We start from the raw sequence: 22390 nt of genomic DNA on the forward strand, positions 1-22390 counted from the left end.
TACATAAATTTGAACAATATATAAAGAAATGCAAGAGCTGTAGATGTCACCGTACGTAATCACTCAGGTTTTTTTCCCAGATATAAACCCAACTACACGGAAGACTTGCAGCTTGTAAGTCGAAAGCTTTCTCCTTCCCTTTCACATCACACACTGAAACGAATCACTGCAAAGGCAGTGCCTCCGCCTGAGCTCCTCGCTCTTCAGTTTACCCGAAGGTTTCTCAGAAGTCCATCATTTGCAAAGGTTGTTTAATGAGGCAAGCCTTGCAAATGAAACTACAAGCACCATCCTCTTCTGTATAAAACACAGTGCAGTGAAGGCATCAGTTAGGTGTGACAATTTTGATTCACTTCAGGAAAGCCTCCCTGCGTTGCTACCAGTCGGGGACATGCCTGGCCCCAATATTGCAGAACATTGTGGTATATGGGCTTTGCCACCACAGGCAAAAAAGTTAGCTGTCACGATTTTTGTTGAAAGTTACTTCTAGTTTTGATTATCAAACCACATGTACTTATACTGGACTGTATCATCCAGTCCACTGAAATATTCTTTTTCACTTCTCAGAGGGAAAAAAAAAAAACCCCTTAAAACTGACTATTTGCTAAGCACAGAAGGATATAAAAATACTAATCAACAGTTGCAGGAGAAATATAAGAAGAAAGCTACTAGCAAAGGTTTGCAAGAAATAAAGACCTTTATTCCTATAAAAAGTTTTGAAAAATGCAGCTGCTTTTCTCCAGGGTGAATAGAGCAGATTCTGCAGCAAAACCTTCCCATGTATTTTCACATTGCTGCGGGCAAAAACACATTAGTCACTACCTCTAAAACAGATAATGGCTTTTCAACTGTTCTGTGCCCGTGTGTATCCGTAACAAATGCTCTGAGAGATAACAGCTTTGGCTGAGGCAAATGGATGCCAGTTCGGACCAGCTGATTTGTCTCTGCCACTACCTCCCAGCTTTGCCATCAGCACGCGTACGCATGCTAAGCACATGGGTTGCATCCCAAGATAAGTGTTTGAAAGTGGTTTTGTGAGGCTGCAAATTCGTTTTGAAATTCAGCTTTCGTCCATTGGAACAGGCTTGTACTTATATCAGTTATCAGCACACTTTGCCATAGTTCTCTTTTCAATGTCATCCTACCTTTTCCAAACGAAGAACAAGCTACAAAATACATTTAGGGCTACTGGTAAGATATGTGTTAAGTGTTAACTGATTTCTTTATGCAAGTGCTGTCCTTTCATCCCTAGATTTTAAACTCAGCCTAAGACCTGCGAATACTTAGAACAAGAGGGCTGAGGGCATTTCACAGCCCTGTATCTATCATTGCTCTGTCCACACTTGAATTATGTAAAGCTAACTGGGAATATGGGTGGGTGAAGAGGGTTTGCAGGAGTCATGTGTGGCTTCAGCACAAGGCTCTTCCCCACCAGACTCCATAAGCGATGCCTCCCTCTCCCCAGGGGACAGGCACACCATGAGCACTGCCCTCTGCCCAAGAGTGGTTCCAATATAAACCCATGGATCCAGGAAGGGCACCAAAAAGCTGTGTCAAATATGAACCAATCTAAATATTAAAAAAAAAAAGCCTCCAATGTCAGTCCATGAAACGGTTCAGAGAGCTCAGTTTCACCCTCAGGTTGGTGATGAGCTGAGTGTTATCAACCTGTGTCAGTCAGGAAAAGCTTTAAATTAAGACTTGAAAAGTAGCACAAAGTCCAACACAGAAAGCCCATGCTGAAATCTAGTCTACTTCAATACATTAGTATTACTTAACAGACCATACAGATGCCAAATCACTCATCAGAATTCATTTTTCCTATGAAAAGTTTGTAATAAGACTAAAAAAAAAACCCCTTACATTTAATATCCTTTGGAAAAATAACCACTTTGTTCTCACATGGTAATGTTCGGACGTGGACCCAGGAAAGCGCATTTGGAGGTGACACCTCCAATCTGAGTGACAGGGACATCCCGAGAAACAAGAGGCTTAGTGCAACACCTACCCCTCGGACTTGTGCACTTTCACAGTGTTTTATGAACCACCCAAAGGCAATCAAAGAGCACTTGGCCACAGAGAAGAGGGGATATCCACTGCAAGCACCTGAGTCCAGGTCACTGGACCAGCAGTTCTGGCGTTAACACAGAAGTTGTTTCAGAAGCAGCTTATTTGTCTGGTACATCCTATTCATTTTCTGAGCTGGAAAAGATTTGATGACTCTTTCTGAGACCTTCCTGTTCCTGAGACCTTTTTATCCCCATTAGTACCCAAGAGGGGCCCTTCCAAGTATATATTCCATAAAGGTTCATATTCAGATCAATATAGGTCTTTTAAGTGATTGAGGATGCTTTGAGACACAGCAGTTGTATGTGTCATGCCATGCTGGGGCATGACATCCCATCCTCAGGTGCCAGGTACAGGCACGTGCTTTTATTGTGTTGTGAAAGTCTTCTGCCAAGACATATTTTAGTATTCTTTCAGCTAGGACTGAATATAGGAAATTTTCTTTTGCAGAAAATGTTGATTTTCATAGTTTATGCTATTGAACCTGTAGAGCAATAGTATGACTGGCTAATATCTGTTACATGGGCGATTTTCTTTCTGGGAATACAGACTTAATGATCATACTGTTATCCAGTAATGTGTGTTTGTGAATGTGTGTTATGTGAAACATAGTTTGGTTATTTTCATGGGGCTTTTTTTGCAAACTCTTTAAACTGCTGAAAGACTAACAGAACTAGTCCTTGCAGGAGGTATACAAACACCAGAAGCAGGTAACTATATGTATATATATTTAGGCTCAAGCAAAATTCTCCAGGAGAGTCTCCAAGTTTGAGTAGACTGTGGTGAGCAACAGGGTTTCCCACACGGTGTCACATGCTTGAGGTGCAGTATTGCCAGAGATCTTCTTCGCCCTTCCACAAGAAACGTGTCAGATGCCAGCTGTGTTGTACAGAAAGTATGTGTTACTGAGCTCCTGCAACCAGAGACTAGGCAAAAGATTACTTTGAAGAGCTACGTCATGTGTTACGGGATAAGCATCATTTGTTATCTGATATTGGTGCTTAGCTTTTTGGAAGAAAAGGTTTGACCTAACCATCTGAGACATTTTCTGTCCCACAGGTCCTAAGGCTCTGCTCTGACACTCAATATGGGAAGCTACCAGGCAGTTTCCAGAGATGTGGATGGCACGTCTCTGCTCCTGCGCTTGTCATTGGAGTACTTTTTGTCTATAATCAGAGGTGATAGACAAAGGGAATTTTAAAACTCTTGTGTTCTTCTTTCTGTTTAATAAATACTGTTATTTCAAGGAAAGATTTGCATTTCTGTTAATTTTGGTTTAGTTTCTAGACCCACACCTTCTGTGTGCTTTAAGCGGCAGGTTACCTGCTCAGAAAAAAATGCATCTGTGAACTATGGGTATGGCATCAGCTAAGAGAATTTGCAGTGCTTCACGTGCAGTGTAGCAGATGGACTCTACAGATGAGTTAACAGTGACTCATAAGATTGTCTCAAATAATGGATTTTTTTTTCCCTAAAAGGCTTAAAACCCCATGCGCTTTGGGGAGGAGAGCTCCAATAGCTACTCTTGCAGACCATGGGGTATTCAGTAAGGTCTACAGAGCAGCACCTATAACCTTGCAGAGGGGTAAGCATCCCTCTTGCATGTGTAATTTGTGCTACATTTTATAACAAAGATGAACAAGAAAACAGACACCACCCCCCCAGCCCCCAAATACCAACCCCACATTGTACTGTGAGAAAAGTCATAGTCCACCCTGTACTTTCTATCTCTGTTTTGGGCTTTTAGTGCCTGCAAAACTTGAGCGGCTTCCAGTTTAGTCATTTCCCCTTATCAGGATATTCAGATGAAATTACATTCCTACCGGAGGCTTTTAGAGGTATAGAGGAGTCCTGTTTGCCTTTACAGGAGATGTATTTTTCTGGCATCTTTTCTTTTTTTTCCAGCCAAGTAGTGGTCATCTGCTCGCTTCCAGTGTCCACAACCCCTTCTTCATTTTCACTGCAGATGTGTCTCTGAAAATGAATATTTTTGTCGTCTCGTTGCCCAGTTACCCAATCTCTTCTCAGAAGAGAGACAAGGCGGGAGAAAAGCGGGTAAGCCCTCTCTCCACAAAGTTTATTGAGTACTTAACCAGCTTCCCATTATCAGGAAGGGGATCCATCTGACCAAATCTTTGCTAAATTGGGCAGCAAGAACTGTACCTAAAGCTAATTTTCTGAACAAAGTGGTAGCTGCCTGCTTTTAACTATCCCCCAGAAGAGTTATCTGGACAAGGATCAATACTCATGAGATGAGCAAGCTACTGCTGTTTATTAGCTGTGCCTAGAGCCTCCAACAGCTACCAGAGCCTGGCTTCGTTCACTGATGACCTCTGCACCAAAACACTTGCTAAAGAGAGAAAACAAAGAGCAAAACAAAGGGGGTTGGTTGGAGCCTGGAGCAAGGGCACGGAGGAGGAAACAGGAGGAAACTGAGCCCTCGTCCCACCTGGCTGCGAGGGGGGAAATGGGAAGGATGGAGGGAGGAGGCAGAGCGCTCTCCTGCGGGAACCTGGCACACGTCCCCCTTTGCATGGGGTATCCTCTGCCCCGATGTCTGACCCTCAGCTGTCACAGCCCTCTCCCCTCTCACACCACCTCCTATTTCTTCCGAACGCCCCTAGCTTCGTCCCGCTGCTCGGCAAGCCACTGTCCTCTCCCAGGGCATGACGAGGTGCTGTTAGCAGGGTGGCCTACCTCAAGGGCCTCCTGGCAGCCTTTACTACCTGCAGACAAAGGTGTTAGTGAAGTAAGCAGGTGAGCCAACTCCCTTTTTATAAGGTTTGTGGAATTATTTTGGCATTAAATCAGTGCCGGTGGAGCATGCCCCCATCAATGCCCTTTAGGATCATAAACGGACAGGTCAGAGCTGCCAGGTCACATTAATCAGAAAATAATAATAATAATAGAAAAAAATCATACCAGGATTTCCACCATTTTACTTGGTTCATAAGGGTCTCAGTCACCAAAACTGTGCTTGTCTGCATGCCCAGCAACCTTGGTGCAGAGCTGCTGAAGCAGAAATAGCTGCCTGGCTGCCTCCAAATCCAGCCTCAGAGCAACCTCCAGCGGCAGCGAGCCGTTCCGCAGACATGGCACCAATGCTCGCCTCTGGGAACCCCAGTCCGCCTTTTCCACCACAGGGTAACGCTGGCCCTCTGTCCAGAGATGTTCATGCAGAAATAATGTAAGACCACTACCCTTTCCATTAAGGCACCAGGATAAAAATCTGCTTTCAAAACATTAAATGGTCAGTACTTCCCCATGACTCATCTAACAGTCGAGATGTGCTTCTGGCACAAAACCAAACCCGTCATCCATTGAAGACCCAATTAAAAAGAAAAAAAAGGGGCAGTTATTAGTTTAAAATTTTGTGTAAACTTTCTGCTGGTCACTGGTGAAGTCACATAGTCGTTGAGATTCAAAAATCAGTGATACTGCAGCACATGCGTAACTAAGCACAAACTCAAGGATCATTGCTATGTAGAAATGGAATTAACCAAGCACATATTTAGCTTTGCAATATGTAAGTGCTTTATTGAGTCAAAGTCTGAACCACAGTCCACCGACGTCAATGCAAGATCTTTAGAGGACTTTGGGTTCGACTCACAGAAAGCCATCTCTGCTCGTCTTTTACCACGACACCCACACATGCTCTTGGAGATACAGCTTACAGCAGCAATCCACAGGGTATTGTCCCACCTCAAGTACATCTTTTTCATTGTACTAAGTTTTGTGGAATATAGCGCAGTTGAATGTACCCCAATCAAGCAGAAGATTTTACCGAAGGGATGTACGCACTCTGCAATCCAGTTTCACAGACACATCGCATGCAATAGAAGTTAGTTATAATAAGTAAAATCAACACCACCAAAGGTAATCAACATTTTATTTATAAACATACATTTACTATAAAAGCTGTTGCATTTTAGACAAGTTTTCCTAATTTCCAGAGGCATTTTAGAATAAATAAAATAAAGATTAGCGTAACTGGTATTCAACATTAGCCCCAGCTAGGACAGCTATCCTTGTCCTTGAATGGACATGCAGATAAGGATGGTCCCCTTCTGGTTCACCAACCTTTAGGACATTCACTGAAAACTACAGATGTACTGCATCAATAACACTACATAGCAAGAGTAAGGAAAAAGTACACCATGGAAAATGGGTTTGTGAAATACAGATGGGTTATGACACCTGTTCAGGTCCTTTGAAGTAGTAAGAGGCTAAATAAATTCTGAAACATCTAAAACCCATTACATACATTGTACTTGCTTAGCAATAATAAATCATTTTTTGCATCAAATACATTTACATTGTAGTTCAATTGTAGTAAAGTGTTATTTTTTTCTGTGCTCAAAGTTCCTGATAAGAAATGTATCATATTTATGTGTTTAAACTGGAAAAAAAAAATTTAGCCTGAATGAATTTCTCATGTAAGACTCCAAAGGAAATGTAAAATCAAACATAAACTGTTGGCAAGTACAATTTAGATAACTGTTGAAAATGATATTGTGCTGGTGAACAGATGTTCATGAGGGGGAAGACTTGTCATCTGAGAACGCCGCTTCATTTCGCTTTACATACAATCAACTTTGCTAAAACATGCATATATGAAACTAATTCATAGACACTGGGATCAATTTCTAAGCAGCTTCAGAGATCCAGTGGTGTGTCTGCAGTGCGATGCATGCCCCCCCTCCCCTCGCCCATGCGTTTTAGTCCCAGCCATGCTCCTAAGCCCTTTGGGCACTTACCCCTATGTGAATGAGAGGCAGATCTAACCTCTGTGACTACCAACCCTTTTACACACCGGGGACCAATTTGCACATCTAAACTCTACCACGTGGGTGAAGCGGTGTTAGTGACTCATACCAAATAGACGCACAAGCATGCATGGTCTCGTTTAAAAATTAGGCCCAGACTTCATATATTCACATAGCCTTAGCACAGCACATAGAATTACACAGATGTACAAAGTCAGTTATAAAATCTGCTTCTTGAATTTCCATGTTACACATTATTTGTGGGAAAATGTTATGATGACCACATGCAAAGTGTAAACATCCTGGTTATCAAAATCCTTTAATGGTAAGTCATGCAGACGGTTAATCAAAGTATTAGACATCACTGTTTTATTTCCAAAACATTTTTTCTGATTTTTAATGTTTTTTTAAAAATATTCCCCAGGTGAAGTCCATGAAGGACTTCATCTTTTTGGATTTATTGCATCCATAAGTCATCGTGGACTGTGTGCAACAGCTTTGCATTTTCTAAGGCACAATTTGAAGGAAGTAACATGTAACTTTCCGGTAGATAGTCACCCGGTCCTCCACTGACAATATCCTACATGGGTTTTCAATGACATGCAGTTTTGCATGGGTAAGCAACTCACATGCAAGCAACTGTCTAGTGTTTAAATAAATAGTTGCTAGCTATAGAACAACTCAAAATTATTGCTTCCCTAATAACCACTTCATTTCCATTTACCAACACATCAAAAGACAACGGATATGCACATACATAAAATAAATCTCTATTAATTTAGTTTTACCATGGTTTTAAGGCAGAACAAGTAGATCTTTCCCCCCCCCCACCATTTTAAGTTGCATCATGAACTGCTAAGGTGGGATATTTCCAATAACTGTTTCCCAAAAAGTGCTAGGATATTTTACAGTTGCAGCACATCCCCTAACCTTGTCCGTGTATTGTAGATAAAGTGACACAGCTCTGACTGCTGTTTTAACGAGCTGCTGGATCACTTTAGTAAGAAGCACGTGCTTAATCAAAAAGCACAATGGAAAACCGGCCCGAACGCAGGCAAGTTCAAGTTTTTTTGCCTACTGCTGCCAGCCTCCTCCCTGCCCGCCTTCCGCACTCCCGGGTTTTGCTGACTTTATTGGGGTGGTGTATGGAGGAAGACAGGCTCAAGGCTGTTTAACTCCCTGCTCTGGAGGGCACCCACAACACATGTATTTCTCCGCATGAGATTTCAACCAACCGTAATGTTTGCAAGTGAACAAGCAGATCTCAAACCAACTCAGACCATCCATGGGCAAGTTACACGCCAAAGAGAAAAGCTTCACCATAGCATCAAACCGCAGCTCAGAGACTCACAGTTCAGCTATGTCCACCCACTGGGCCACCTCTCCCCCACATCACCTTTCATCAAGTTTGTAACGACACAGGCTGCTGAACTTAGTAAGAAGGATTGCTCCTATCGGGAATCTTGCCATCGTTAACGGTATACAGTCTTTAGGTTTAATGAAGAAATTTTTATTTGAGAGAATATTAAGCTATAGTCATGAACATTACTTGAGGTACACAAACAAAAAATCCTATCGCTAAAGGCGCAATAATTTATTTGTATAACTCCTACCCTCCACTGAAGGTAATATAAACACAAAATGCTTCAGAATTACAGGATGTATTATCAAACTAGTCTCTGTATAAAAAAAGTTATAGCTTCAGTTATAACAGAGAAGTCGTGCTGTGATGTTTAGTTTTTCAAATGCACTGATTAGATACTATCTTAAAATTACTTCTCAGCTCAAGTTGGCATATTCTATAAAGGTTCTGTAAACTTAAACTTTTTAATTCCTAGAAATGTTAAAACAAAACAGCTTTATTGCATGTTTATTTTCTTATTACTTTCAAAAGAACAAGGTAACAGATGGGAAATCATAAGCATACCTGAAAGGTGGGAGGTTTTTTAATAGTACTTAGGCTTTGCCTTCATACATATCTTGCAAATTTCTTAAGAAAGGGAAAAACCAACATATTGCATTTTAAAGGAGCAGGTGCAGCGTTTTTATGAGTTTTTCAAAACGAGATGAGAGCCATGATGTCCATGGATTCAAGCTCTTACAAGTGATTGTCTGGAGGCAGCCGATACATGTGAGAAGAGAGTTCCTTCTTGAAAGTTATTAGGACTGAAAGTCATGTCACAATGTAGTTGGCTGTCCAGCAGCTGGGTAAAACAAAAATCAAACCAAGTCATTAGTTGACAAATTTTAACAAACATACACACGCTTTTCCTCATGTGATCTCTACAATCCAAAAAAACCCCACATCTGGAAATATATATCATTTGTGCCCTGCTTCTCTTGCTTCCTGCAAAGCTGTAGCACTAACTGCAAAGACGGACTCAGCGTAACTCCAGTGGAAATATATTTTCCATGCCATATGGACAAATGCATTCTGCACACACTTTTATTCCATTTTAGTCCTGAAGTACTTGTAGGTGTATTTACTTTTAGGTTCTGCAGTGGAAGAATAGTAAAGCAAAGGACCGATGAGTGATCTTTAGCTGTGCCTGGGTTGAGTTACGGGGTAATACAGAGTGCTTGTGTTACTTGGCCATACAGGGAATCTCATGAATTTACTTCCTGCCTTTGACTTCAGCACTCACAAACCTGCAACTTTTCCCTGTGTCTGACACTGAATACCAAGTTCCCTTCCTTGTGAGGTTTTCTTGTAGAGAAATAACCTACCAGTAAAACCCCATTCACTTTTATTTGAAAAATAGAAATATTTTGGACCCCGGACCACTACATAATTTTTAATGCTTTTCACTCCTGAGGTTTTTGATAATTCATTTTGAAACAGAATAATCCACAGTTCTGGTAGCCAAAATATTTAATTGAGATGTCCATAAACATCCCAAAACAATAATGATTAATTCTGGGTTGGTCAGAGACTGTCAGTTGTGCGCGCTGCTGTACAGGTTTTCAGATGTAGCCGCAGGGGCAGGAAGGCATGAGCTGTGCAGTCAGGCAACAAGATTTTATATTGAGCATCACACTTCCCAGAACTGAAAGGCAAAACACTAACATTGCACCAGTTTGTTCTTCAGTTCAGATGTGGAGCCCATCAAATTCTAGTTAAAAATGAGCAACTAGCCATATTTGCAGTTTTATCAAAATCAGTCCCTTTGAAACTGTCAACAAGAGCCAGTGTAACTTAAATTCAACTAACTCATATTTTAGAGATTTTGCATGAAGAGTGGACACAACAGGAGGAAGCAATTTGTCAGAAAAAAGACAAACCCTTGCCATGATTATTGTTCAGGAATCATACATTTCCTCAAAACCCGTTCCCTCTGTCATAGACCTGGTTACCGTTGTGCTAGGTACGTACTAATGCAAAACCTTACTGCACAAAACACTGTGCACAGCTCTGCACTGCATTTTCTAGCACTGCTGCTGTAGAAATGATGATGGAGGGGGGTGATTTCTACAGCATATAAGCTGATAAATAATTTATTTGAGCCTTCATTTATCCTTAAGGGGCCTCAAATTTTATTTAAGCAAAAAAGATTAAGAAGAAAAAGAAAATATGACTTTTATCACCTTCCTCTCTTTTTTGTGTAGATGGATGCGCAAACGTATATTTTAAGGGTCAGGACCTCATCCACATGAGGAAGGTTTATAGTACCAAGCTTAAAGAGGAAAAGCTATTTCTAAATGTGTCGGGTTAAATAAATAATAGTATGAAGTTGCTAACATTCCTCAGCAGAATTTAAAAAAAAAAAATAATCACCAAACAAATGGTTATACAATAGCACCCTCTAGCTCTGCTGATGGGGAAATACCTCTCTCTTGAAACACTAGAGAAAAAAATAATTCATTCTGCTAGGAAAGGTAGGCAGGTACCTTTCCTACTCCTGGATTTCTACAGCCACTGCTTTTGAAAAAGACAAAGGGAAATAGTAAGTGAAAAGAGCTTTATATCTCCCCTTATCAGTTAGGACTGTAGGCAGTGAATATACTGAACAGTGACATGTATCAGGAAGACAACAATTACTCCTCTGTCTTTTTTCTGTGTCTTACTATTTTCCACAAAGTAAAAAGCCAGCGTGAGCACTGCCCATCTCATATCACCGGTGACATCAGGGTGAAGCTGAAATGCTCCAGCAATTTGGTATCAGTCACAGAAACCCAGGACAAGGAAGGAGATTCAAGTGACCTGCTCTAAGGCAGAAAAATGCATCAAGTTTTTTTCTGACATGCGACTGTCTGGCTCATTCTCCAAAACTTGCAGGAAGCAACACTTTAGCACATGTCTGGGGATACACCACAAGCATTCACTATGAGTTACAGAATGTTCCTAATATTTTCCTTGACTGTTTTGTCTACCAATGGAGGTCTGGAGATATAAAAAATGGGAACTATTCCAAACAAGGTCCAGAGTCCTAGAGCTAGTAGAAGTATCTACCTTGTCTCATGTGATGTGACAGATCTAAGCCTTCAGGACGTGCAACGTGTGTACACAGTGTAGGAGTTTGTATTTATGCACAGAAACAGCCTTTAAGTCTAATATTGCTGAGCAGAGATCCTCTTGGCAAGGTTTAATGCACTTGGAAATCTTTTTTGATACGAGAGGATGATTAGAACAACATGGGAAGGCTCCTCTTCCCATCGCGAAGCTATGCCTGGGTGGCAAAGCCATTTGGACATAAGGGAGAACACTTTTCTTCCAGGAGGAGAAAAACTCAACAGTTAAAATCACGGTAACAGTATTGTTAGAGTTCACTGTCCTTTGGATGGGATCTGGTACTTACTTCTGGATCGGATATAACAATCGTTGCAGTTCAGAAGACCATTTCTAATCCTAACATCTGTCCCACTTGCTGCGTCTCCCAGCTGTCCCTTGCAAATGCCACACTGTCAAATGAAGAACAGAGAAAGTAAGAGAGACCATACCCTACTATCTATCTGTCACAGTTCTCCCCAAATTTTCACTTTTGTTTCAATAGTTCTTGGAACAGCAAGAATAAAATAACCCCCAGAACCCAGCCCATACTCCTGGAGCACTGCTCAGTGAAAGGTTTATTTTAAAGCCAATGGTATTTAGGACTGGATTTCAGCAGTCTCCACTTGTACAAAAGTGAAGTCTAGTGATTTTAAGGGACATCTGATTTTGACGTTGCATTCTGGAGACAGACTATTTGTGCTGGACTGGAGGTTTAGAGAGGCCAGAGGTTTAGTTTAGGTAAACGTCTAAAACCAGAAAAGGCTCCATGAATGTCTAAAACTAATTGGGCCAGAGATAATGGAAATGGACACTTTCTGAGTTCTCTGGAAAACAGTACCTTCAGACACTCAAGAACAGTTGTGAACTGTTTCTGTTGAGAGCTCTGGTGAAAGGCTGACAACATCGTCCATTCCATAGTCAAAGCTTTCGAACCATGGGTCAGATCAAAGATGGTTTTGGGACTGACTGGGTTTTGAAAAAAAAACCCTCAATGTAACTAATCTTATATTTAAAACCAATGAGTACAAGTGGGAAATTATATGATGCTTCCTTCTGTAATACAGGAAGCTAAGTTTGTTTGCTAAATCACAGGTTTTAGTCCAATTAGCATGTCTGACAACAAAATAACACATTAGCTGTGCAACTTCCACTTCTCTACAAAGAAACAAACACACAAACATACATAACAAATATGTGAATCCCTTGGTCCTCTTCTTTTCAATGTCACACCTATATATCTCAATATATTCTCTCCTCACACTGTGCATGACTTGAGATTTTTCTTAATAAAGCAAGAGACGTACCCTGAAGCACTGAATATGGAAATAAAGACCAAGTGTTTCAATAATCATGGCAGCTCCTTTTCCAAGAGGAAGCCCACAGGTAGAACAAAGCTTCTTTCCGCTGACAGACCTAGGAGACAAACATGACTTTAAGAAAACAGAACAGCAACTGATGCTAAAATGTACCCAAATGTTTACACAGGTTTATGGAGTGGGACAGGATGGGAGGAAGGAGCATTGGAGGGTGTCACATAAATACACGTTGACCCTTCAACCTTGTTGCTGATCAGCCTGCATGTCTGCCTTGCAGACAAGCAAGCGGAGCACTTCAAATGCTTGAATGCACAGCAGCCCAGACCCATTTCCCTGCCAGTCTGCTGTGCTAGATCAAGGGAGATGCAAGCTTCTTAACAGAGACTCAGATGGCAGGGAACCATGCCTGTGGATTACTGAGACCCAGCCAATGCCACAGCAATCGAAGCAGATATTCACACAAATTACCCAAGCCAGACTCTCAGCCTGTAAATTTTTCAATTTGTTTGCAAATGGGTTTGCTTACTGCAAGTCAGAAGGCAGGGATGCTGCTCTTACACCCAAAGAAGCTGGCAAAGTCAATAGTGGCAGCATAACTGCAGCAGCACAGACAAGCATCAGGCAGTTGCTAACTGATTTTAGTCTATGCTGCTGCAGTTACATGCCTGTTAGCATTACACCTAGTTAGAGCTGAAATCAGATCTCCATCTGCAACACAAGAATACTGCAACTCTCTCCTTAAGCTTCAGTCTTGTCTAGACTTTTCTAGTAAATCAGCTGTTTGATGACAGCTGGGTGAGCCCCAGGAATAACTGTTTCCCTTTTTCATAATGGTTTTAATGGCAGTGCAGGCGCACACTTCTATGTGTTTCACGCTCTTCCCTTCTCACCTGTCTGCCAGCCTGCCAGAACTGATGTTTGTCTAGTGAGATGAACCTGAGACCAAAAGGGAACACCTTGACATTATGTGTCAGCCATGCTTTTTTCAGCCAGGGCTGAAACCAGGAGAGAAACTTTGGGATACTTCTTGAGTTTTGAGAAGATGGTTTGATGAAATTGTACACAGATAAGCAAGTTTACAACATCTTGGTTTATGGTTTTGGTGCAACAACATAATAAGCCACCAACAGAGACAGATCTGGACTGCATCATGATAAAAAAGCCATTAAAAAAAAAAAAAGCAGAAAGACTTCTGTTACAACCAGAAGACTGTCCTTGCTTCCATCTAATCTCTGTCACTCCTGCTGAGCTCATCATTCTTTATCCCACCACGTACACTGACAGCACAAGCACATCACTGTCTTGTTGCTTCATTCCCATTATCCCTCTTAGAATAACTTCCCTGTTTCTTCTCCTCCCCTACAACTTTATGCCTTCTGCTCACATCCTTCTGCATTATTCTTGAGTCTACCTTTGTTTTCACTTCTTCTCCACTATCACAGTTATTACAAGGACAAGTTAAAGTGCTTTGGGAAATTTTTTAAGAGAAGTTTTCTAACCTTTTAGTGGAACAATGAATTACATCCCATCCATTGTTTCCAAAACTAAGATTTATTTCAGGAAAAGATCTTGGAAAAGGGTCTCAGATCAGGATATACCTGCTAAATAATATGAAGTAGCTATCATGACTAGCTACATGTAGCAAGAAACTATCTGCAATCCCATCAAAACTGCAATTACAATTAGAATAAAGAGAAGAAATTGTTCACATAAAAATTCCTAATAGTTGCACATCAATGCAAATGGCATCAGAAGGAGGGCTTTGCTGTCAAATATGAAGAAAAATGTTACTCAAATAGAACAAAAACTTGCTGTCTTTTCTGTGTTGTATTACTTTATTTAATAAGCCAATTGATTTTAATACACTCCAAATTGTCAGTGACTCTGTCAGGCCACAGTTAACATTTATTTAGAGTTTGTACACATATCTCACTGAAAGCTGCACAGCTCATTGCCTGAGAGAATCAAATCTCCAGGAGATGAGCACAAATGTAGAAAACTTTAAAAAAAGCAGCAAAAAAGCAAAATGTGTTTCAAGTTTGGAAATTTAGGAAAAGGATTTCTTTTTAAATCAGTAAGTGTTGTTGAAGTGTCAGTCGGTGACAAAATTTAGAGCATACCTTGCTCCTGAGCACGTGACTATTCACAGTGAAGACAACATCCTTTGGCTTAAGTGCTCTGAACTCACGCTTTGCTGCTTACTTTGACTGGGGCTTATATTATCCCATTTCAATTTTGTTGAAATTTCAATGATCAAGCAGAGTCCTACAGCTACCTTCTGAACTGTGTTATTTGAAAACATAACAATACTGCTGAAGTAGGCAAGAAATATGGGAGAGGGAGCTAAGTGTTTATTCCATGGATGGTTATGAATTGCAACATTTAGAAGAATTAATAGTGCATCCACATAATACTAATGTGATCTATGCTGCGGTAGTTCACCAGCGACTACAAGATGTATTTGGTCTGCAAAATTCCTTATTGACCTTTTGTACCTGTTGGGTGACTGACTCGGAGCTGCAGGAGAGCAGGGAGATGGTGGCCCAGATCGGAAATTCTCATGATAGCCTGCCCTAAAATACAGAAGAGAAAATGCATTACTACAGCTGAAGAACAATTAAAACCAGAGGTTTTGTATTGAGAAATTCCAGCTGATGGATTTCAGGATTCTCAGCTCTAAAGATTTTACCTAAGGAAAACAAGGGATAAATTTGCTGTCCACTGCCATTTTGATACAATGAAAAATAGCACATTTTTTGGTTCTGACTCGTGGTCTGCTTCCTATTGCTCAATCAGATAACTCACAAGGTAATCATCCATGTGCAGACTCCTACCCACCTATCAACCCAAGGCAGATCACACTGTGACGAAGGAGGGTTAAGCCAAGGTACACCACCCTGAACTCTCTGTTCCCCAGGGGATGTGCGCAGAAGCACACTGGTAGAGCAGATGTGGGGTTGTTGATGGCGGGTCTGTGACCTTTACTGAGTAAAAAGGCATCTACTAACACTGGAAAGTGGTTTATTCTTATTTGTGTCCATTCTCCCCTGCAAGAATTTGGTGAGAAAAAACATGGATGTTTTTTGTTATCAGAAATATAGGATCGATTCAACCTCTCACTGCTTAAAGCTGTTTACAGATTAAGTAACAATTTTCTCAAACACACATGAGCAGTTTGTTATGAGGAATAGGTAATCAAACCTCAGTCTACATTAGTTTTGACTGGATACAAGCTTCAGAGAGGTAACACATATCTTGCAGGAGACTGTGTTCATATATATGCTAATGAAAACAGATGTTCCCTTCTCATTACAGAGGTACACTTTTTGCAAATATTAGGTAAACATATCCCTTGTTTACTGAAAGAACTGGAGTTACTTTTCAGTAATGCTCACTCAAAAACACAAGGCAAAGCATCAGAGAAGAAAAAACCTCACCAAAATTATAACAGAAAGAAAATACTAATCTCTATGTATCTTCTTTTAAAAGCTATAATCCTTAAAGAACTAGAAAGTAGCAATCAATGTGTGTTTGGAAGCTGGGGAATGAAGCTCTCAGATACCAACTTCAAAGAGGCAGACTCCTCCTGACATTCCCACCTTGATATTTAGCCACTTACTAGCTATAAATATTTGTCTTAGGGACTTAAAATAAATGAAGCACATGAACACCTACACAGATGAATGTTTAAAGACCTAAGGAGAAAGAAGACAGAGAGTGGCAAGGAGGAGGTGTCCTCCCTTGTGAAACTAGTTACCAGGGTACCCATAATGGGAAATGAAGTGGATAAACATTAGCAATTCTGGTGGAAAAGCCAGGAATCAAAGGTGTCTGCACACTGCAGGACCACCTGTGAAACTTAACCAATAAAGAATGCTGAATAGGAATATAAGGGAGAACAGAGCGAGCAGGACTTCTCAGTCTCTGCAATAATCTTTATTTTACGTTCTCACCTCCTCGTTTCTCCAGCGGAGCTCGGTTGTTGTCCTGCATTCTGGCCCAGGAATGGTCTCTGCTGAATGTCCTCTGCGCGATGCGGTGACTGCTTTGTCAGCAACTGCTGATTCCAGGAGACGTCTACAATGGGAAGTGGGGAAATCTCAGTACTTGTGATAAAATGCTTTTGTCAATACTTATAGACCAGCATAGCTTGTGGGCACACTGTAAAGGAGACATGAGATGTACTGTTACTTAAAAATAAGTTCTCAGAAACTCCACATAAAGTCAGAGACAGGCTCTACTACACCAGAAGACCTCCGTGGGACAATGTGCCCTTGCATTACCTTCCTATACACATGACCTACCCCGCTGCTTAATCTCAGTTTCTGAAGAGGGAAAGGGAGAGGTCAAACAGTTGTCCACAAATAGCACTTGGGAAAATAAAGGATTTCCATCCCAAGAAAGGAAGGACCAGAGAAACAGAAACTTCCTGTGGTCTCAATATCAAGAGTTAAGAGGAGGGTGGTGTAGTCACTGCTCTCCACAAGCCTACTGATACACAGATTTCTTCCCTTGTAATCTCCTTATGTGTCGCAGATGGTTGCACAAGGCTCAGTGACAGTATCAGCCTCCCAGCAATATGCAATGATCTGTGATGCCCAGGCAGCCAGCCGTCCCATCTTCGAGACAGAGCACACTACCTGGATACTTCCAGATTAATTTTGTGGCTCCTAGGTTGGGGAGGACCTTACCCTGTTGTGCACCAACCAGCTGGTGTAGAAGAGAAGAAAAACTTCATTGGGGCCTAGGAAAGGCCTGTTACCTGGTTTTGATATCAAGACTAAAAAAAAAAATTCCTAGTCCTGACTATTACTGGATTTAAGGAGAGAGCAAAGATGTGATGTGTTAAGGGGCAAGAAAGAAGCTGTCAGAGTATTTGTAGGGGATCAGTTGTTGAAGAGAACCTAGAAAAAAGCCTGATTAGCAGAAGTTGTTAAAAATTGTCAAATCTTTGAACTTTGTTTAATCACTATCATAAATCCATGGGGATGGATTGCTGGGCAATATCTTCTGTTTTCTTTATTTGAGAAATCTGTGTCAAAGCACTAAGAATACAATAAAATTGTGGCCAGGGAAAGCAAACATGCTAAGTTTAACAAATTGAATTTGCATTTGGAGCAAGTAATAACACTAAAACCTTTTCTATACATAGATGTTTCATTTTTTAAAATTATCAATTTTGATGCTAGACTGAAAAATCTAAAACTCAATTTCAAAATCTTTAGTCCTACTTATTTATTCTCCACCATTCACTTGCATCAGATAATGATGCTAAATTAGTGAATTTGCCTTTTCTTTAGGGCGACCCTGTTGACAGCGATGCTTTGAGGAAATTCCTTCATTCAAAAAAACCATCAATATTTATGAGCGCTTAAAAAAATCTGTTAATTTTAAATGTTATCAGACATTTCTAATAACAAAATTGATACAGGTGTCACTTTAGAATTGGCTTGAAATTCTTACACATTAGAGGTAGTGATTTTTACTGAACTGAAATGGACATAAAGAATCTAATTAGCTATCAAAACATGAAAGAAGTGTTGAAAATATGTTCTCTATATCAAGATAAATCCTATATGTATGTAAGATTATGTAAAAGATGGAAGATAACTGAGTTTAATTACTACTGCAAACATGCAGGCCTATAAATGAGATTCCTACCTGCAGCTGAAACATTCTTCTCTGACGAAATGAAGATTTTAAATTTCACCTTAACACATTTATCTTTGCTAACAGAAAATAACTTTTGAATCTGAGACGTTCAAATTTTGAAGATATATGTGGACTGTTAATTTCCAAAATTCTTTGACTTAGATTTTGAGACACTGTATATACCTGTGAGATTTCTATTTGGAAAAGAATACATGCGTATGAAGAGTCTGGACTCTCACCCTGAGTCAATGGCAGATTCAGCCTGGCAGGCGAGCTGCGCTCCAGCACCGGCACCTGGTGGTCCTGTTCACCTCCTTTCAAGATACTCGTCTCTGGGTGTCCTGAGAGCACTTTCTTTCCACTGCCAATAAAAATAAGCCACATATTGTATAAATAATGCTGGGAAAAATGCCACCTAGAACATAACGGCAAAATCAGACTTTTGAATATCAGTCTCTTTTTTGCAACAAGATTTTTGTTATTGTGTCAGCAATGACAAAACAATGAGGATAAACTGTCATGAGTTAACATGTCTCCAAACATGCCAAGTCTTCCTACTTCCCTCACACACTGCCACTCTTACATGCACTAAAGATCATTCTGGATTTGTGGAAAATGGCTTCTTTGCCAGAGAAACACCTTTTCTCAGTGTTCTCTATCCAGTGTTCAGCATCACCAGATGCTTCTGGTGTTTGTGAAAGCTGTTACAAGCAGTTGGGCAAAGACCAGGACTTTGAACACCATCTGGCGAGTTTGGGTACAGCACTTCCAAGACAGCCAGGCAATCTCACACAGAATCTGAGTGAAAATAGCTACTGCTCCTTTATTCCTCAAAATGGCTTGTGAACTTGTACACAAGACACGGTGCAGTGCCACACAGATGATGTCCGAGCTGTCTAAGCTCTGATCTCGTTGATGTGACAGCCTTTCAGCAAAGCCACATTCTGAAAAGGCAAGCCTTCTGATATGCAAAACTAGCGCTGCGCAGTGTCATATATGTGTAAGCCTGTGGCAAGTGAATATTGATTGGGATATATTATACCTATCACCAGGCCACCAGATGCTGATGCTCCAGCATTAATCACGGGCAGATGTGACACAAAACTCCACAGGGCTAAGAAATGCTTAGGCTTGATCCATACCTCCTCTTTTCTTGACAGAGTTCATTTTCCTTGCTTTTCGGAGATGGTATGCTGTCCTGCTCCCAGAGCAGCTTTTTCTGCCTTGTAACTTCTTTTTGTTTGTCTTCCTCTGGAGAGCTGTTTGAATCAGTTGTGTTCTAGAAGACAGCAGGGGAGGGAACAAACAGCTTCCCTTGAATTCGGCATCAGCACACACATGAAAAAAGCACAAGCTGTCCCCCGATATATCGTGTTGACACACCTTATTATCATAAAAAGCATCTCACATTATACAGTGGAATCATTTGACCTTGGTAAGGCTAAGTTTGAATTTAAAAAGAACTTCAGCTAAAATAACTAACTAATTGTATTAAATTGAGCATGAAACAAAAAAGTCCAGGACCGACGAATTATGAGATGGTGCTCAGGATAACAAAATGAAACTTGCCACTACATATTTTCAGCAGAAATCTTTGAATGACTTTGAGAGTCTAGACGGTTTCCCGTTGGACTTGGGAGGACTTTGTGAGGGATCTCAGCTTCTTGACTCTGCCAGGATGCAGAGCATTACTCACATGCTCTGGGCATTCTCAAATGGCAACACCAGTACTACTTCCAAAATGGTACTGGAGTGGGTCATACCTGACTGATGGAGCTTCAGTAAGCCATGGCACAAGTTCCTTCACTTCTGGGTGCAGGCACTGCCCTGAACGTGGCATAAGCAACTCCATCCAGCAAGTTACTGCTACACAGCCGTGTGGGAAAAGGGCCATGGCTAACACCCCTGCACAGGGATGGGTGATAAAAATGGGCAGGAACGGCAAGAGGAGAATCAGACGATACAGTACTCCTAATCCTGGAGTTGAATGGAAAAAGGCAGATGTCATCTTTGATATGGGTGCCTTAGGCAGGAGAAAATTAAGTCTGGGAATCCCACATTTATTCTACTGATCTCACCTGGGGTGTCATTCTCTGATTGCTGGCAAACACTTATTTAATTAGATGCTAGATGCATCGAGTTAAACATTTTGTGCCACATAAGACAAAAGAAAGTAGAGAGTGAACATTCCTTCGTTCATTTTTCTGCTTTCTAGGAGGGATGGTGGGAGAGAAAAGGAGGAAAAGTGGGGATGCAGGATTCAGTCTCATCTCAGATATGCTTACAGTATGGATTCAGGGAAATCACTTCAGATTTTGTTGGCTTTGAGAAGGTAGTTAAAACAAATAGAAACAGGTGACTGGTTTTTTATAGCACCAGCTAAAGAAGAGAAGCAGCTGCAAAGAGAGAAGTATCACCTTCTGCTCTTGCCCAAAACAGGATGGTACCAGTTTGCTTGGGAGTATGGCTCTTCAGTTGTAAAAATATACAAGCTACAGCACTCTGAGGTATCACCAGCTATGGAAAGGATCCAGGGAATACTCTTACTCTTACTGTTCCTAGACTTTGCTGGCTTTAGTGAAGAATGAAACTTCGCACTGAAGATAGCTTAGTCTTCATGGATTTACTAACCCATGAGAAACTCACCACTGTCTTGTTTCCTTCAGTCGCAGAGGAAGAGGAGGAGAGGAGCTCAGCAGAGTTTGAAGAAACAATGAATGGAACTACAGTATCCTCAATTATCTTACGTTCCTAAAAAAAAAAAGAGGATCAGGAGACAGCAGGGGTTAAAAATACAGACTGTCAACTATGAACTTAAAAAATAGAATCATAAAGTTTGGCTACATGCTCACATTTAGATGGCTAGGTAAGGACCTGTGGTACCAAGAATAATGGTAATATCTCAATTTTTAATTTGCTTCAAGGTTTTGCACTTCCTTTCCTTTTACCATTACCATCTTTGAGATGGGATGTCCAAAACTGGAAAGAATATTCTACTTGGGATGGCAGCACTGTTTCTCACAACACCAATCTACTAAATTTCATATAAAACCATGGTACCTGAGAAACTTCTGAAAGTTGAAAAAAAATATTTCTTGTTCAGATGACAAATATGGCCCTCAAGCACAGATGATAAGACATCAATTTGCATAATGTACAACTAGTCAAACTGAAAACAAGAATGTTTTCCAATTAATTTCCTGCAATAATGACCCACATAGAACAGAAAAAACCCACTATCTTCTATACTGTCAGTATTCTACAACTGCAAGCTTTGAACATTTCCTGTGATTTTTTTCTTTTTTTTAAACAAGGCCAGTTTACAAAACATCTACATGATCAAGCCCAAGGCAGACATCAATTTCATCTGGAGTTCCACCAAGTCTAGACACCAAGTATACGCCAAAACGCACAAGGCTCTGCCTCCGGAGGGAAGTCTGAGCGTGCCCAGACACAACCATACTGACTCACTCTGACTTACACAGCAATTAGACACCTCCGCCTATGCGGAGTTTCCGAGGATACCTGTCTAAATATTTAAATATTTTTCCTCAGTGCTCATGGTAGTGTTTAAGAGAAACAACCCTCCTGAGAATTCAGCCTTGAGAAGGCTTTTAATTAATTAATTCAGGTATGGGATTTTTTTAGTTACGTAAATGGGTGCATTTAAATACAAAGAAAAAGTCAATAAACAACCTCCTTCCTTGAGCTTTATACCTCCTCGTAGTATCTACGCTCCTCCTCTTCAACTTCTCTCTGGGCCTTTTCCCATTCCTCTTTCAGCTTGTCCTGCTCCTTCTGATACTTCTCCTGTAAGAGGATACAAATACAGGTAAATTCAGAACATTCTGTATTAGGAGTAAATCCTGAGGTATCTCCACAGTGAAAATAAATCTGCTAAGAGTGGTTTAATCAGAAAAAGGATGAAATAGGAAGATAACCATTTGAAACATCCACGGGTGTCAAAAGAAGCTTCTCCTTCTCCTCTCCCCACTTGTTTCTAGCACTTAGATTTACCACCTTCAAACCACAAGGAACTTTTAACATACTAGAAAAAGGTTAATTTGTTAGAAGTTTTAAAATCTTTGGTCAGAAATTAA

The 22390-nt window shown here is 40.7% G+C and overlaps 1 protein-coding gene across 7 annotated transcripts in view; it reads right to left on the bottom strand.

Annotated features, from left to right (window-relative positions):
- Positions 1-5938: 5938 nt before the first annotated feature.
- Positions 5939-22390, bottom strand: part of LIMCH1 (LIM and calponin homology domains 1) — a 183184-nt gene continuing 166732 nt past the window's right edge. For 4 of the 7 annotated variants that reach the window (XM_075752246.1, XM_075752242.1, XM_075752240.1 and 1 more), the window contains 9 exons: positions 22008-22100; positions 20937-21041; positions 19433-19569; positions 18530-18651; positions 16592-16715; positions 15125-15211; positions 12627-12735; positions 11630-11732; positions 7657-9037 (listed from right to left, as the gene is read on the bottom strand). In XM_075752246.1, the coding sequence (XP_075608361.1) occupies positions 9012-9037; positions 11630-11732; positions 12627-12735; positions 15125-15211; positions 16592-16715; positions 18530-18651; positions 19433-19569; positions 20937-21041; positions 22008-22100 (906 nt within the window). In that variant the 3' untranslated portion in view covers positions 7657-9011. Of the gene's footprint in view, positions 9038-11629; positions 11733-12626; positions 12736-15124; positions 15212-16591; positions 16716-18529; positions 18652-19432; positions 19570-20936; positions 21042-22007; positions 22101-22390 lie in introns of all 7 variants that reach the window. The other 3 variants (XM_075752243.1, XM_075752241.1, XM_075752247.1) reach the window with 2 other exon arrangements.

The sequence above is a fragment of the Balearica regulorum genome, chromosome 4 (genome assembly GCF_011004875.1).
Source record: "Balearica regulorum gibbericeps isolate bBalReg1 chromosome 4, bBalReg1.pri, whole genome shotgun sequence".
NCBI classification, from domain to species: Eukaryota; Metazoa; Chordata; class Aves; order Gruiformes; family Gruidae; genus Balearica; species Balearica regulorum.